This window comes from Phacochoerus africanus, chromosome 16, assembly GCF_016906955.1.
Source record: "Phacochoerus africanus isolate WHEZ1 chromosome 16, ROS_Pafr_v1, whole genome shotgun sequence".
In the NCBI taxonomy this organism is placed as follows: domain Eukaryota; kingdom Metazoa; phylum Chordata; class Mammalia; order Artiodactyla; family Suidae; genus Phacochoerus; species Phacochoerus africanus.
In genome coordinates this window covers 43,301,680-43,316,539 of record NC_062559.1, presented here as the reverse complement: position 1 = coordinate 43,316,539, position 14,860 = coordinate 43,301,680, and the positions used below count along the sequence as shown (strand labels likewise).

General features: G+C 46.0%; 1 protein-coding gene across 2 annotated transcripts in view; it reads left to right on the top strand.

Annotated features, from left to right (window-relative positions):
* Positions 1-14,860, top strand: part of CHN2 (chimerin 2) — a 294,785-nt gene that overhangs the window by 173,383 nt on the left and 106,542 nt on the right. For both annotated transcript variants that reach the window (XM_047763711.1, XM_047763712.1), the window contains exons 4-6: positions 1,761-1,792; positions 6,155-6,268; positions 7,997-8,282. In XM_047763711.1, the coding sequence (XP_047619667.1) occupies positions 1,761-1,792; positions 6,155-6,268; positions 7,997-8,282 (432 nt within the window). The remainder of the gene's footprint in view (positions 1-1,760; positions 1,793-6,154; positions 6,269-7,996; positions 8,283-14,860) is intronic.

The following is a 14,860-nucleotide window of genomic DNA, read 5'->3' as shown; positions in this document are numbered from 1 at the left end:
TTAACTACATTCGTGCACACCAGGGATTAGTAGTAAACTCTATCTACCATAGCTGTCCATCTGGGAAGTTAGATTAATTACTCTTCTCTTTTGGCAACATAAGAGAATGGAGGAAGGGAATGGGGTTGGGAGTTACACCCAGATTTACAAACATGTGTTATGGCTCAACCAAAAAGATGGAAATACAATTGTCCTGATAAACAGGGAGTCATTTCAAAATGTAAAATATTGATGGAGAGATGTCCTGCCCATTATATGTTGTCTGCTTCCATCAGCTTTGCCAGGTCTGCGTTCCCCCCAGGGCATGGTGGTGTTGTAGGCACAGATCTACAGCATCATAAGAGTAAGAAAGAACTTTGAAAGCCAACAGAATGCTGTAGATGAAAAATGTTCCGTTCGCATCCAAAAGCTTTCCAGAATGCGGAGTAAAGGCACATGTCAGGTGTCCGGGAGCCCTTGTGCATACTTCGTGCTTCCATTCGTGTTATTTAGATCTTCCTCTGTAAATGGCACTGCACAGGCTTCGTACCTTAGTGATTAAGAGTGATGAATGCTCCTCTTGGTTCAGGGCTTTTCAAGGGTAAAAGGCACAGAAGAGTGAACACACACGTAGAAGGGTCTGGATGATTCGTCTTATGCCAGCTCGCCTTGTCCAAGGCAGGCTTGTGAAGCTGGTCCTCCGAGCCTCGGCTTTCTGTCTTAACCCCTTTCCTCTGGTCCGTGGCTTCTACTGCACATTCAGGTCCCCTGCAACCTTTGGAGGGTAGAGGGAGACCCGGAAATTGCCTTCAAATCCCACTATGGTGCCCTGCTGAGAAAACTGCCCACTTGGCTGTGGACAGAAATGACTGTCAATGAAATAGATGCCTGGCTCGTATTCTACTCCAGTAAACAAACACGGACTTGCTGTCATCACCATCAGTGAAAATCCGTAACTTCCTGTGACTCTACATATTTTCAGTGTCCCTGGGGTCAGAGTAGAAGAAGGAAAGCGGAACATGGGCGTTCACGTGAATTTCTCACCAACTCCAACACCTTGAACATAAAAAAAAAAAAAAAAAGTTCACATGAAAGTAGATGGTCACACCTATGTGGTAAAAATCCAATGTGATAACCCCAAGGCTCAAGATGCGATTGAAAAATCTTTTGCTGGAATGTTTGTGATTTTTAGTCAACTCGTAAATCATACATCTTGTCCTCTACATCTTGTACCTCTGGTGTTAAGTGCATTTCAGCCCATTAGCCATTTGTTAAAAGAAAAAAAAAAAAAAAGGAATGTTAGAGTATTGATTTTATCTGGAGAGAGACCAAATTAAACTCCTTTTTTTATCCAGGTACACCCCCCGTTTTTATTATAAATAATGAAACTATTCAATAAAGATTGAAATAAATGTTCATTTTATTCATGCTCAAATATTCATTTTAATCTTCAGGATGAAGCCTTGTAGTGCTTTTTATAAATTCCTTAATATTAAAATAAGCATCACTTTGTTTCCCATGAACATTTTTTTATTGGGTGATTGAATTTGGGGGAGGAATGAGCCTTATCAGTAGAGAAATATGGCTATTCTGGATCATTTTTACTCAAGATAGTGGAATGTGTTGGTTAACTCCAGAGTTTCTTGGATCTATGATTTGACGAGTAAAAACTGTAATGAAATCACTCCCAGGACTCTAGTTCTATTTATTTGAATGGCATTTTTATCTACCTGCTTTGAATTCAAATGCATTATTAATATTTTTCTTCTTTTTTAATATAGGTGGAAAACAGACCAAAATATTATGGAAGAGAGTATGTATTACACTATTCATTGTTTTAATAATGTAATAAGTAGTCACCTTATATGTCATTTAAATATTAAAGTTTTTCCAATATGTGGTCTTCATCAAATGTCCATTGTGCAAGAGTTTAATAATAAGGATAAATGCAATCAGATTCCTTTGTACTGAGTTTGCTTACAATATTCAGGTGCTTGGCTTCCATGAATGTGGGAGGGAGGCTCTCCTGCTATAGTCAGTTCTCTTCCCAAAGCAGCCACTGAGGGCCTGGTAAGTATTTGAAATGGAAGGCAGAATTTCCCATAGTTGTGGCTCTGTCAGTGTTTCATTTCACTTTCTACCACAATCCTCTATCAACAGCTAGGGTGTCAAAGATGGGAAACTGAGGCTGTATGCCTTACTTTCATAGACCTCAGTAAACACGGCCCTCAAGAAAGGCACCCCAGTTCCTTGCAGTCTCCTAAAACCTAAAGGATGACTTCTCTCAACGTGGCTCTATTAGCCACATTGCCTTAATACCATCATTATGATTTCTCTCCATTTTCCTCTTAATTTTAACTCTTGATTTACTTTCTCAGAAACCTATCGTAGGGCCAGTACACATTACCGTAAGAATAACTGGCAGTCTCAGGCTGTGGCGGGTACACCAGCTCTCAAAGGGCAGAACCACCTGGGAAGGGGGAAGGAGAGCAGGTGCGCAATTCACTTTTCTTCCCACGTCCAACCTGGAGGCATTATAAGGCACAGTCTCTTTCAAGGTCACCTCCCAAGCCCTCCCCACCAGTCTAAAACCTTCCTCTATTCCCTTACCCATCCGAGCTTCATTTTCATGATTAATGAGCCTCTTATTTGTCCCAGCCCAGCAGCCACTTCTGATTTCCTCGGCTGCATTTCTGCACCTTCCTCTTGGGCCTTAGGAACTCAGCCAGGGGCTCTGGAAGACCCGCCTGGACCCCTGGCCTCCTCGCTCTTTCACTCCCGTGCCCCCAGTGTTTAACCTGGTGGTAGTTTGACTGTTTTTTCTTCAATATGTACTGATTTGGATTTTGCTTGCAGAGAACACAATTAATTAAAAAAGAAAAAATGGGAGTTCCCTTGTGGCTCAGCAGGTTAAGGACCTTGCAGTTGTCAATGCTGTGGTCTGGTTACAGCTGTGGCATGGGTTCCATCCCTGACCCAGGAACTTCTGCATACCATGGGTGTGGAAAAAGAAAGATAAAATGAAAACCTATCATATACTTCTCGAATAGAGCACTTTTGTACATGAATTCCAAAAGGAACTGTTTATTGTGTCTTTTCCTTTTTTCCATAAGCCTCTAGTTCTCACCCTCTAAACTCCAATTCACATAAACTATATAGCAAGAGGAGACCAGAGAAAGATTTTCTTTTCTTTTCTTTCTTTTCTTTTCTTTTTTTTTTTTTTTTTTGTCTTTTTGCCATTTCTTGGGCCGCTCCCATGGCATATGGAGGTTCCCAGGCTAGGGGTCTAATTGGAGCTGTAGCCACCGGGCTATGCCACAGCCACAGCAACGCAGGATCCAGGCCACATCTGCAACCTACGCCACAGCTCATGGCAACGCTGGATCCCTAACCCACTGAGCAAGGCCAGGGATCGAACCCACAACCTCATGGTTCCTAGTCGTATTCTTTAACCACTGAGCCATGACGGGAACTCCGAAAGATTTTCTTAATCACAAAAAAAGGACTGCTTTGTATTAGAGGAAAATTAGCTTTATTTTTTAAATTTTAAAGATTTTTATTTTTTCCATTATAGTTGGTTTATAGTGTTCTGTCACTTTTCTACTGTACAGCAAAGTGATCTAATCACACATGTATACACATTCTTTTTCTCACATTATCCTCCGTCATGCTCCATCCTAAGTGACTAGATGCAGTTCCCAGTGCTATACAGCAGGATCTCATTGCTTATCCATTCCAAAGAGGGAAATTAGCTTTCAAACTTCAGATTCTGTGTTTTCTTTTTTTTAAAAAAAATGAAAGGTTTTTTGGCTTCATTCAAAAAGGAATATATGCTCTATTCCAGAAACATATATGTGTATTTTTTCTCGAGAAAGACTCACGAGAAAGTGTGGTAATGGCCATCTTTAGGGAAAGGGAATTTTTATTTCTCTGCTGTTAATCTTTTTATTTGTTTTGTGCCTTTTAACTTTCGAATTTTGAATTTTCCCACTGTGTGTAGGCATTACTTTTGTTCTTAAAAAGCAAATCAATTAATACCTGCCAATGCGGGGGAATTAGAACACAGAGGAATCTGCAAGATGGAAAACACCCTAGCCCCCCATGAAAGAGGCACTTTTGTTAACTTCTCTCAGCCTCTTCCCTTCCAGTCTTTTGTCTTTTCTTTTGGAAAAGTTGGGATCGTAAGATGGACAGATCATGGGTGCTTTTAAATCCATGCCCGCACTGGGTGATGAGCCACTCACTGGGTCTTCACGTGCACAAAATCGTCATTTTCTTCTTTTGAACAATGGAATTGACGTAGTTCTTGACACTGCGTCTGCTGCTGGCCATCCCCTCAACACGCCCATTCAAGGGAGTTCCGACCCGGCTGCTTTCCGGTTGACGGCCTGTTTGGGACAGTCCTCCTCCTGTTTTTCCTGCCCTGGGTCAGGGGGGTCAGGTTTCTGTGCCCTCCTCCATGGGTCCTCTCCCTCTCTTCCTGCTGTGGTCACCCCCTGTCCTGCCCTGTCAGGTGTCTCTCCGACATCTCAGCCTCAAGGCTCTTGTGGCACCGGCTTTTGTCCTTTCTGACCCTGCTGTGGGAAACTGTCCATTGCCCTCAGCCTTTCTACCCTCCCTGCCCACCACTCACACACACACAGAAACACTCTCACTGGCCTCGAGTCTGCACGGCAGCTCTCGGGTCTTTGCTCAGACCATCTGTCCAGCCGCAGCTCTTGCTGCAGAGGCTTCCCCACCTCCCACCCAGACCCACAGAAGCTGGGCTCTGGCCAGATTTCTCCCAGTCTCCCTCTTGAAAGAACCAGGGACACTGGTCTCCTTGGGGACTTTTACCTTATGGTACATTCAGCCTCACCCCAGAAAAGCGCTGCTCCAAGATTTCCACATGTTGATTGTCTAGATTTAAAACCAAAATGCGGGAAGCCAGGCACACCCCTTCCCCAAGCTCTCCCTGCCCAAGACTTTGGAGACTCGATCTGATGCTCAAAGATGCTCAAAGCCAGAGTGTCTGGCCAGGCTGCCCTAGGACTGCGACTTCGGCTTGTAAGGCCTAGTTGTTAAAAATAGAAGAGAATTAGGACATAAGTATTGTGACAGGTATTTTTTTCCAAAATGTTATCCTGCATATGTCTGCTAACAATCTTCGCATTCCTGTTGTGGGCGCGGGGGGAGACAACATTTGTCATGTAGCCAACTTCCCTCCCTCACCTCCCTGCTTCCAGGAAGCTAAAAGGGGATTCTCTGTACAGAAATTTCCCCTCTAATTTATTCCTCCAAATTCTCTAAGATCAGGTAATCCCAGAAAGAGGCTGCTGTTCCCTCTCCGGGGAACCTGGGCCCCTTGGCACTGGCCTCGCGCCCAGCCCAGCTCCCACCTTTCACGGAGACACAGATTGATGAAATCTCTGATAAGAGGCGTGAGCAGCTGTCTTTGCTGGAGGGCCGTGGAGCGCGGGCTGGTTGTCTGCCCCTCACTCCAGTCCTGGCCTCTTCCCTCCCGGCATCACTGTCCGCTCTCTAGGGCTCCACAGCAAGGCAGTCATTGGCCAAACGTGCAATTCCATCGCATTTTCTACATGCACGTGTATTACTTTTAAAACTTAACCATTAGCTTTAAAAGAAACATCGGTAGCTTTCTCAAACATATCCCTAAGCAATTGCTCCCAAAGTGTAAAGAAATGGAAGCCTCTTCATTACTGCGGGATCTTCTTCCCAGAGAATGAGCCTCTAAAATGAACAAGACCCCACACCCAGCGTAAGCAGGGTGATCATAAGCAAGTGCTCATTTGCTATCAGGATAAGCCAGAGCTGTGTTTGAGGAGAGAGCTGAAGTAGTGATGCTCCTTTGTGATTCCCCATGGCTAAAAAGGGAGCCACAGCCTGGCTTTGGGTTGCTACTTTAATTTTCAGCTTGTGAACAAAGACAATAGCAGAAAGCCAGGTGGACTGGGTGTTCTTTTTGTTTTGCTTACATGAAAGCTCAGGATCCATTTGGGTGCATGCCGGGAGGTAGCCCCAAGCCCATCTTGAAGCACACGGTAGGCGCCCCTCTTCATTGAAGCAGGGAGTTCTAGATGTCAGGTGGCCCCCGCTGTCTTTTGTAACCAGTTCTTTGTGGTCCATACTTGGTATGGGGTCTGTTCAGAACAAAGACGGTCTTGTCTCTCCGCAGGTTTCATGGGATCATCTCCCGAGAGCAGGCAGATGAACTTCTTGGAGGCGTGGAGGGTGCCTACATTCTTAGAGAAAGCCAGCGCCAGCCAGGATGCTACACGTTAGCGCTAAGGTGAGCCCCATTCCATCCCCTGTTGCACCTGCTTTACCAGAGACTTTCCTTTTCCCCCGTTTGTCTTATTGCCGTAAAATATACATAACATACAATGTTTCATTTTAATCATTTTTAAGGGTAGGATGCAGCAGCATTAAGTACCTTCTCAATGTCATGTAACCAGCGGCTCTATCCATTTCCAGAACTTTGTCATCATCCCCAACAAAGCCTCTGTACCGTTAATCATTCGCTCCCCACTCCCCCTTAATTATTTTGTTATTTCACTTTGTATACAAAGCAGCCAGCAGCATAGGAGAGGCTTATGCATTTCCTGAGCTACAGGTGTTATCACCTGATGGACACTGAGGCTCTGTGTATGCATATGTGATATTCTTTGGAGAACTGTCTGCAGAGTTGGTGTTCCTTTAGCTACTTCTGCCTGAAACATCAAGCCAGCTGATTGAGACACACCTCTGTCTCCCTTAGCCGCTGTCAAAAGTCTTCACCTCACACTGTGCATGTGTGCCTAGACAGACGTGCACTTTGCCCACAGGTCCCCTCAGGGATCACAGTGACCCCCAGGGCTCCCAGGGGCGGGTGTGACAGTCCATGCCGGCGAGCCACAGGAGCAGAGTGCTCACAAAATCACAGCACCCAAAAGGCCTTGCATTTAGGGCACGTGCCTAACCTGGATTAAATATTTCACATCTTTTGATCCTCGTGGCCATCCTGAAAGGTTTGCGGAAGATTCTCAATTTCAGAATGGGATTGTCTTCCAGAAGTTCATTTCTGAACTCTTTGGAATGGGGAAGATCTTTCTCCATGAAAAGAAATGGTATCAATGGAAACACTTCCCAGGTCAACCAACAAAGATGTCTTCAACCCACCATATCTTGGGGTTGTGACTGTGGAAAGATAGATGCTTTCCAGGTTGCAAGCAGGGCCGGCCAGGGCCTCTTCAGTGAGGTCGTTGTGAGTGAGCACTTCCAGAGCAGCAAGTGTGTGCTCTAGGTGTGCAAAGTGTTTCCCCATCTTCCTCGCACCCCAGCATCAGGAGCCAACCAGCCTAATGGGGAACCGCATGGGGCCTGGGAGATACAGGACCTTGGACAAGAGGAGACAGTCAGTGCTAAAGGGACAGCACCCTAATGATGAGGTCCCCGTGATGCTGGCACTGGCGCTCAAGCAGGGAGCTCCACACAGCTCCCCTGTTTCCCTTCTGCCGACTGAGGTGGGAGGCAGGAGATGCTCTGCTGATGATGGTCAAGGATGTCATCATGAAAGGACATCAGGAGCCGTGGTGACAGCTTCCTTTGCAGAGATGAGTGCCTGGGGTGGGGGAGGGGGGCAGTAAGACATTTTCTGCAGAAGATCTTTGTAAATCTGGCAGCACCCTCTGACTTTTACAAATGAGAAGGATAATGACCCAAAGGTTTTTACTGATTCCTGGGACCAAATGACGCCATATGACGGGCTGGACTTAAACCCACCTTTGCCTCTTTCTGAGAGTACATAGCCTCAAGCAGGTACCCCAGCTCTTCAGTCTCAGTGGCCTCAGCTGTCACACAGGGATAATGATTGCACCTGTCTCAAAGGGTCTCCACAATAACGATGGGGCGGGGGAATCATGTCACGTGCTTAGCCCGGTGCCTGGCATTCAGTACATGCCCAAGAAGTGTGAGCTGCCCTTGTCATTCGCTGGCCTGACTTGTGACACTGTTGTGATCTCTCCCTCCTCCTGGGCAGGTTTGGAAACCAGACCTTAAACTACAGGCTCTTCTATGATGGAAAACACTTTGTGGGTGAGAAGAGGTTTGAATCGATTCACGATCTGGTCACAGATGGCTTGATAACACTGTACATAGAAACAAAAGCTTCTGAATACATTTCCAAAATGACAACAAACCCCATCTATGAACACATTGGCTATGCCACTTTGCTCAGAGAAAAAGTCTCCCGGAGACTAAGCAGGTCTAAAAATGAATCAAGAAAAGCCAACGTCACCAACGAAGAGCACGCAGCCGTTGAAAAGGTAAGCAAGCCGCCTCTGGGGCAAGAACAGTCTGTTTTTAGCCTCTGCTGAAATGCGGGGTGATTAATTTATATGCGATTTGCCAACATGTTGGAGGAGACCCTCTCCCACTGAGAGCAGTTTAGAAGTTTTGTGCCAGAAAGGACTTTGGAAATCTTTCAGTTCAACCCCTTCCCTTTACAGATGAGCACACTGGGGTCCAGAAATTTTCAGTGATTTGTCCAAACGCCTATAGTCAGAGCCAAGACTTCCACAAATGATGATCTCTGCATTTATTTGGAGTTAGAAAGGGAAAAAAAAGCATTAATGTTTTCTGATGAAAATAGTCAAATTTTTTTTATTGCCATTTGAGGCGTTACTGCTCCATCTCCACTCCCGCCTGGCTGGCCAAATACGCGGTGTTCGCATTTGCTCCTCTTAGGACTGGGTGACCGTCCATGATCCACAAGTCAGCTGTTTCTTGAATCTAGTCTTATCTGGGTAACAGATTTTACTGGCTGATATGGGGGCATTAGCACTGGTGACGGCTCTCTCTGAGAGGTCTGGGAAGACAGGCTGTCCTTTGCCCCAAAGGAAGAGTTATTATGCCTCGCCAAGGATTAGAAATTCCTAAGTGGGCGACATTCAAGCTGGGGGCGTCGTGGCAGGATGTGGCAAGGAAGATCTGATTTTCCTCTCCAGTAAGTTGCTGTTTATTTGAAACACACCACCACAGTTTGCTAGCAGATTTTTTGGATGGGCCCCTTCAGGAACCATCTGCTTTGCCTGGTCCTACCCGTTTCCCATTGAAAGAAAGTGACAGCCAGCCATGCCAGTCCGCCCCCACTGAGTCTACTGAGCCCAGCTTCTAAGGCAAACTTGCACTGGGGCAGATAGAAACAAGCGGGCCGAGCACGGCTCCTTCTGGTGGTTGCTAATCCTTAATTAAACCGGAATGGCCCCCCTCCCCGGGGGAGGGTTGTTCGGTGTTAGCAGAAAGCAAAGGAACCTCAGGTTGACTGATTGGGCTTCAGCTTTGGCAGCAGTGGGGATGCACCAGAAAGCGCTGAAATGAGAGCAGGGCATGGCAAGCCATCCTGTTGGCAGACAGGGGATGATCTTAATTGATTTGCTAATTGAGCTTTAGCGCCTAGGAGAACCTTCCTCCGAATCACATCAGTTGAGCAGCTGGCGCATGAAAAAATCATTTGCCATTTTCTTTTTATAACTCCAGAGTCTCCAAAGCACCTGTTTATTCTCTTACAAATAATTGATTTGGAAAATGGTGGGGTTTCTGATTGTTGGCATGTCACCAAAAGGGAGAAAGGGTTTGAGTCCCCACTTTCAGAGTTTGTTCCAGTCCAGGTAAAAGCTGTTCCTTAGTCTGTTTGCAAAATCTGTTCAAAAGTCGTTTAGAATAGAAAATCTGGAAGTTGACCTTCCTAGCCATGACAAATCAGAAGAGGAGTTGTAAAATAAATCTCTGAAGCGGTGTTTATGTTTCTGAATCAGAGAGTAATTAATGCCACCAAAAAAGGCAATCTGTTACAACCACAGGCAACACACCAGAACATTTCCAGGCAAAGCGATGAGTAGGAAGTAACTCTTGTGTATTTGGGATGCGAGTTTAGATCCTGGAAGTTGGAATTGATATTTGTAGATCTTTGCCCTCCCCCAAGAGGGAGGTTTGGTCACTAGAGACCGCTATTTCTAGGAGAGAGCCCTGTAAGGAAACTCACGCGATGAGATATGTCCTTCTTGTAGCTCATTTTGTATTTATTCATTACATTTAAAATTTGGAGGAAAGTAATAATCAGATTAATAGGCGCCTTGAGTGAGCCACCCAGTAGGCATTTACCTTTTTAGGAGAAGGCAAAAAACACACCGAAGGAGGAAGTTCAAGCTCAGTGAAAGGTTTGACGGACAGGTGTTGGTGGCTCGGATTTCTTGGACACTAACGATGCAGTGTTTGGCTTTCTGAGAGGACACTGAACGCTAGGTCTGGTCACTTGCCGGGAGTCACTCACTTTGTTAGTGGATTGGTTAAGTAACTTCGTATGACCATCTGTCTCTCTCTGACCTGTATTGACAAGTGGAATTATGAAAAGTCTCTCGTCTTGCCAGAAATTCTATTTCCCTTGAGGGCAGGTCAGTTGACTGTTGCCATGGAGGCAGTGACTAGAAAAGAGGTAGCAGAGACTTGAATGGGTTGACTGAGAAATGCCCAAGGCACCTGTCTGCCTCGGTACTGCGGCGCCTTGAAAGTTTTAATGAGTAAAATGGGGTAGGTTTCCCAATATTTTCTCAAATCCAGATGGCCCAGCATTTCACTTTCTAGACTGCTTAAACTTTGTCCACCCATTCATTTTATTGACCATTTCCTAAAGCATCCAGTGAGACTACGTCACCTGGAAATCCGAGAATATTCACAGGGTTAACTGGGAAAGACATTACCTACCCCGTCAGATTGGACTGGTTTCCAGATTTATCTCCTGTCAAGGTGGTTAGTGGCAAACTTGGTTTTGAGAACGGTAGATGAGGTGAGGAGTGGGGAGCGTGCAAGAAAAAAAAGTGTATTTGTTAACCAAAAAGGATGTTTTCTTCCTGATTCTTGATATAATAGATTTTTAAAACATTTTAATACATACGGGCCACCATTTGGTGGGTTTCATGTAAATGGCCATGCCCAGTGTAATTTCTTTTATGAAATTGACTTCATAATTTATTCCATAGATGGATTGTCTACTGACCTCCAAAACCAGCACTGTTACCAATGTAAGAATAATAATAGGATTTAACGTTGGCTCAGACATTTGCTGTTCGTAAACAGATTTCACGCATGTGAAATAATTTCCCGTGCTACCCTCAGAACAACTGTGCCAGGTACATAGGGCAGGAATCATTATCCCCATTTTGTTGAAAAAGTCACAATGGCAGGATGAGGAATCACACCCAGACGTCCTAACTCCAAGTTCAAAGCCTCTTAAATCTATGGAGCAGCTGGACCTCATTCTGCTCTGCTTGCTCTTATTGCTGGAAGCACATACCCTTGCTTTGGAGCATCTGAAGTCAACTGCTGATAAGAATCATCTAATATTTACATGTGTTTTTGAAAATACACTGCTATCACTAGCTATAATAACTAAACTATCTTGTAAGGAATATCCTACTCAAACGTATGTGCCAACGATATCTTCAATAGCACATGTTTACAAAGTAAACTTGGCTTGCTGCATTAAATTGCATTTATGCTTTACTGGCTAGAAACCATCCGTACCCTTGATAGAAAAACAGCACATTTAAGAATATATTCTAGTTTACCAGTTATTCATTTCACTATTTTTTTATAATAGCACAAGTCAGAAAATAACCTAAATGCCCATCAATTGGGGATTGTTTTGATGAACTTTAGTACACCCACGTGCAAGAATACCGTTCAACCACAGCAAGGAAAGAGGGTATTCTCATATGAACTAATTTGAAAAGATTACCCAGAGTTATCAAGTGCAAAAACCAATACAGTATAGTATGTATAATACGGCTTCATCTGTGTGTGGCAGAAGAAAAAGATCTTTACATCTTTTTTTCTTGCAAAATCATAACATATCCCTTGAAGGATGTGAGTATTAGGTTTACACATAGGGACGGGAAGCAGGTCTCTAAGATGATAGAAGAGTCTTTCCTGCTGCTCTTTCATACACTTTGAATTGTGAACCATTGATAAATGCAGTATCCGATTCAGAAAATTAAATAAGAACAAAAGAATGGGAGTTCCCGTCGTGGCGCAGTGGTTAACGAATCCGACTAGGAACCATGAGGTTGCGGGTTCGGTCCCTGCCCTTGCTCAGTGGGTTAACGATCCGGCGTTGCCGTGAGCTGTGGTGTAGGTTGCAGACGCGGCTCGGATCCCGCGTTGCTGTGGCTCTGGCGTAGGCGGGTGGCTACAGCTCTGATTTGACCCCTAGCCTGGGAACCTCCATATGCCGCGGGAGCGGCCCAAGAAATAGCAACAACAACAAAAAAAGACAAAAGACAAAAAAAAAAAAAGAATTCGTTATGTTCTAAATTCACATACATGAAAGCAAACCCTGCGTAAAAACCTCGTCTCTCTCCGACGGATCACGAACATACACACCAGTTCCAACCCTTTGGACCCAGACTGGTTTCCCATCGCTTCTCACCGGCCCCCTTCCCCAGCCTGATAGCTCCCTTTTTCTTTCATTTCCCTCCTGGATTGTTAACGAAGAGTCTGTGTTTAGTGGCCTGAAGGCTGGGGCAAGAAGCCTGTCCCTGGCGGGTGGCCTCCCTCACCTGCCTGTGGTCCACAGAGGTTCTTAGGCACCCCCCCCGCCCCCCCACCCAATGTCCTCTGTCTGACATGCCTTCCCTCTCCTGTGATCTGCCAGTTTCCCTTCACCCTCTAGAGACCAGCGCAGCCTCCTAATAAAACCTGCTGGGACTCCCCTGCCCTCACCCCTCCCATCTAACAACGACCCCAGTGTCTTTTTTCGAAAACGACTCTTCATGGAGGTATAGCTGAGTTTCGGTGTTGTCTTAGTTTCAGGTGTATAGCAAAGTGCCGTGTATATGAGATTCTTCTCCATTATAGTTTATTATGAGGTATTGACTGTAGGGAGTTCCCACTGTGGCTCAGCGGAAATGAATCTGACTAGGATTCATGAGAATGCAGGTTCCATTCCTGGCCTTGCTCAGTGGGTTAAGGATCCCGCGATGCTATGGCTGTGGTATAGCTTGGAAACCTCCATATGCCGCGGGTGCTGCCCTAAAAAAAACCAAGATATCGACTGTGGTTCCCCGTGCTATAAGTAGGTCCTTGTTTGTCTGTTTTCTATACAGAGGTATGTAGATGTTAATCCCAAACTCTCAGTTTATCCCTCCCCCACCTTTCCCCTCTGGCAACTGTGTCTTCTGTCTGTAGTCTATTTCTCTTTTATAAATACATTCATTTGTATCATTCGTTAACCTAGTGATTTGCACATCATCTTTAAGACAATTGAACAAGCTGTGTCTTAGGTCATTGTCTTAATCAGTGGTCCTCAGTGTCCCCCCTCAGGGACCCAGCAGCATCCCCATCACCCAAGAGACTGGTTAGAAATGCACTCCTGGGTCAGGACCTCTGGGGATGGCACCTGCCAGCTGGTGTGGGACCCAGCCTCCGGGTGGCTCTGGTGCACACCCAGGTTTGAGGTCTGTGGTTTAGATGCCCTCTCCTCCTCTGCAAGTGGACTGGTTAGAGGCCCAGGTCGCCCCTTTCCGTCCCAGCTCTAAAGCCCAACCCATGAAGGGCTCGGGCAGAGTAAACTCTGATGAATGAATAGATGTTCAAAATGGTACAGACTGCCTCACGCTCACCCCAAGGAACAGTGGCTCTCAGGCACACCCAGATGGTGTGACAGTATCCCCCACCGCCTTTTCTGGGGCTCCTCTTGCCCCTCGGCTAAACCCTGACCCACAGTGGCTTCATGAGAAGCTAGAGCCTGCAGGAGGTGGGTCTTGGAGATCATCTCGTGCCTCGCGTTTGTTCTACACAACAGGAAACTGAGGCACCCAGCTCATTTGTCTGGAGTATTTCAAGGACATCTAGAGGTCATGGAGCCTTGGATAGGGGGGGGGGGAAAGGCTTTAAAGTAACCTGCTACTTAGAAGTTCTCTTAAAGTTAAGATCTTTGAGGAGCACAAGTTATATATACAGGACTCCTGTGTGAACGATTGAAAAGTGAAAGATGAATTCAGATTTCTGTTGGTCTCAAAGGGGTCCCAGCAGTCGGAGCCCAGCAGGAAATAAAAGACGCCTTCACTGGGATTTTGAAGAGAGTCTGATTAATAAGGGCTCTTTTCCAGGGACTGGTGATGGCAGGAGCTGTTACCTGCCCAGTGCCGAAGGGACTCGGGCCAGGCACTGTGCCTGGAGTCTGATGAGAGAGCTGGCATGGAGACCCCTGCAGGAGGGGACTGCCACAGAAGGGGGTGCCACAGGAGAAGGGCTCCTGCAAGCCGGGGAGGGGAGGGGGGCTCATATATGAAGGGAACTTCTTCCACAGGAGGGGGCTCTCATAAGAGAGGCCCCACACGCCAGCGAGGCTGCCACCCTTGGGTGCTGCACCACCCAAGGCGGGGGGGGGGCAGGGGAAGACATACTTCAACTTCTCACTCCTTGCATGCTTTCATCTCCTGCCTCTATCTCCCGTCAGACAAACCCAACCAGAAGTCAGAGGACAAAGGAGCCAGCGGTATAGTCCCTGGAAATCAGTCTCCCCACCGTAGATAAGGAGGAAATGAATTTGAGTAACTTATGCAAGGAGTGAATAGGATAAAATCTGTGCACAGCAGTGTGTTACCTTTTTCTTATTTCTATAGAAGGTTCATGAGCCAGGCTCAGAAGCCGTGGTGGGCATGAATGCAAGATGTCCAGGTAGCCCTTTTCCTGGATGGGCTCCACCACTGTGCCATCATGGAAGGGGAGGGTGAAGAGGGGACTCCCTAAGGACAGTTGATTGAAACGTAGTGTCGCCCGTGCATCGCAGTTCACCAAACAGAGATGCTGCATCCATTTGCCCAAGAACGAGCCTGCCTTCTTC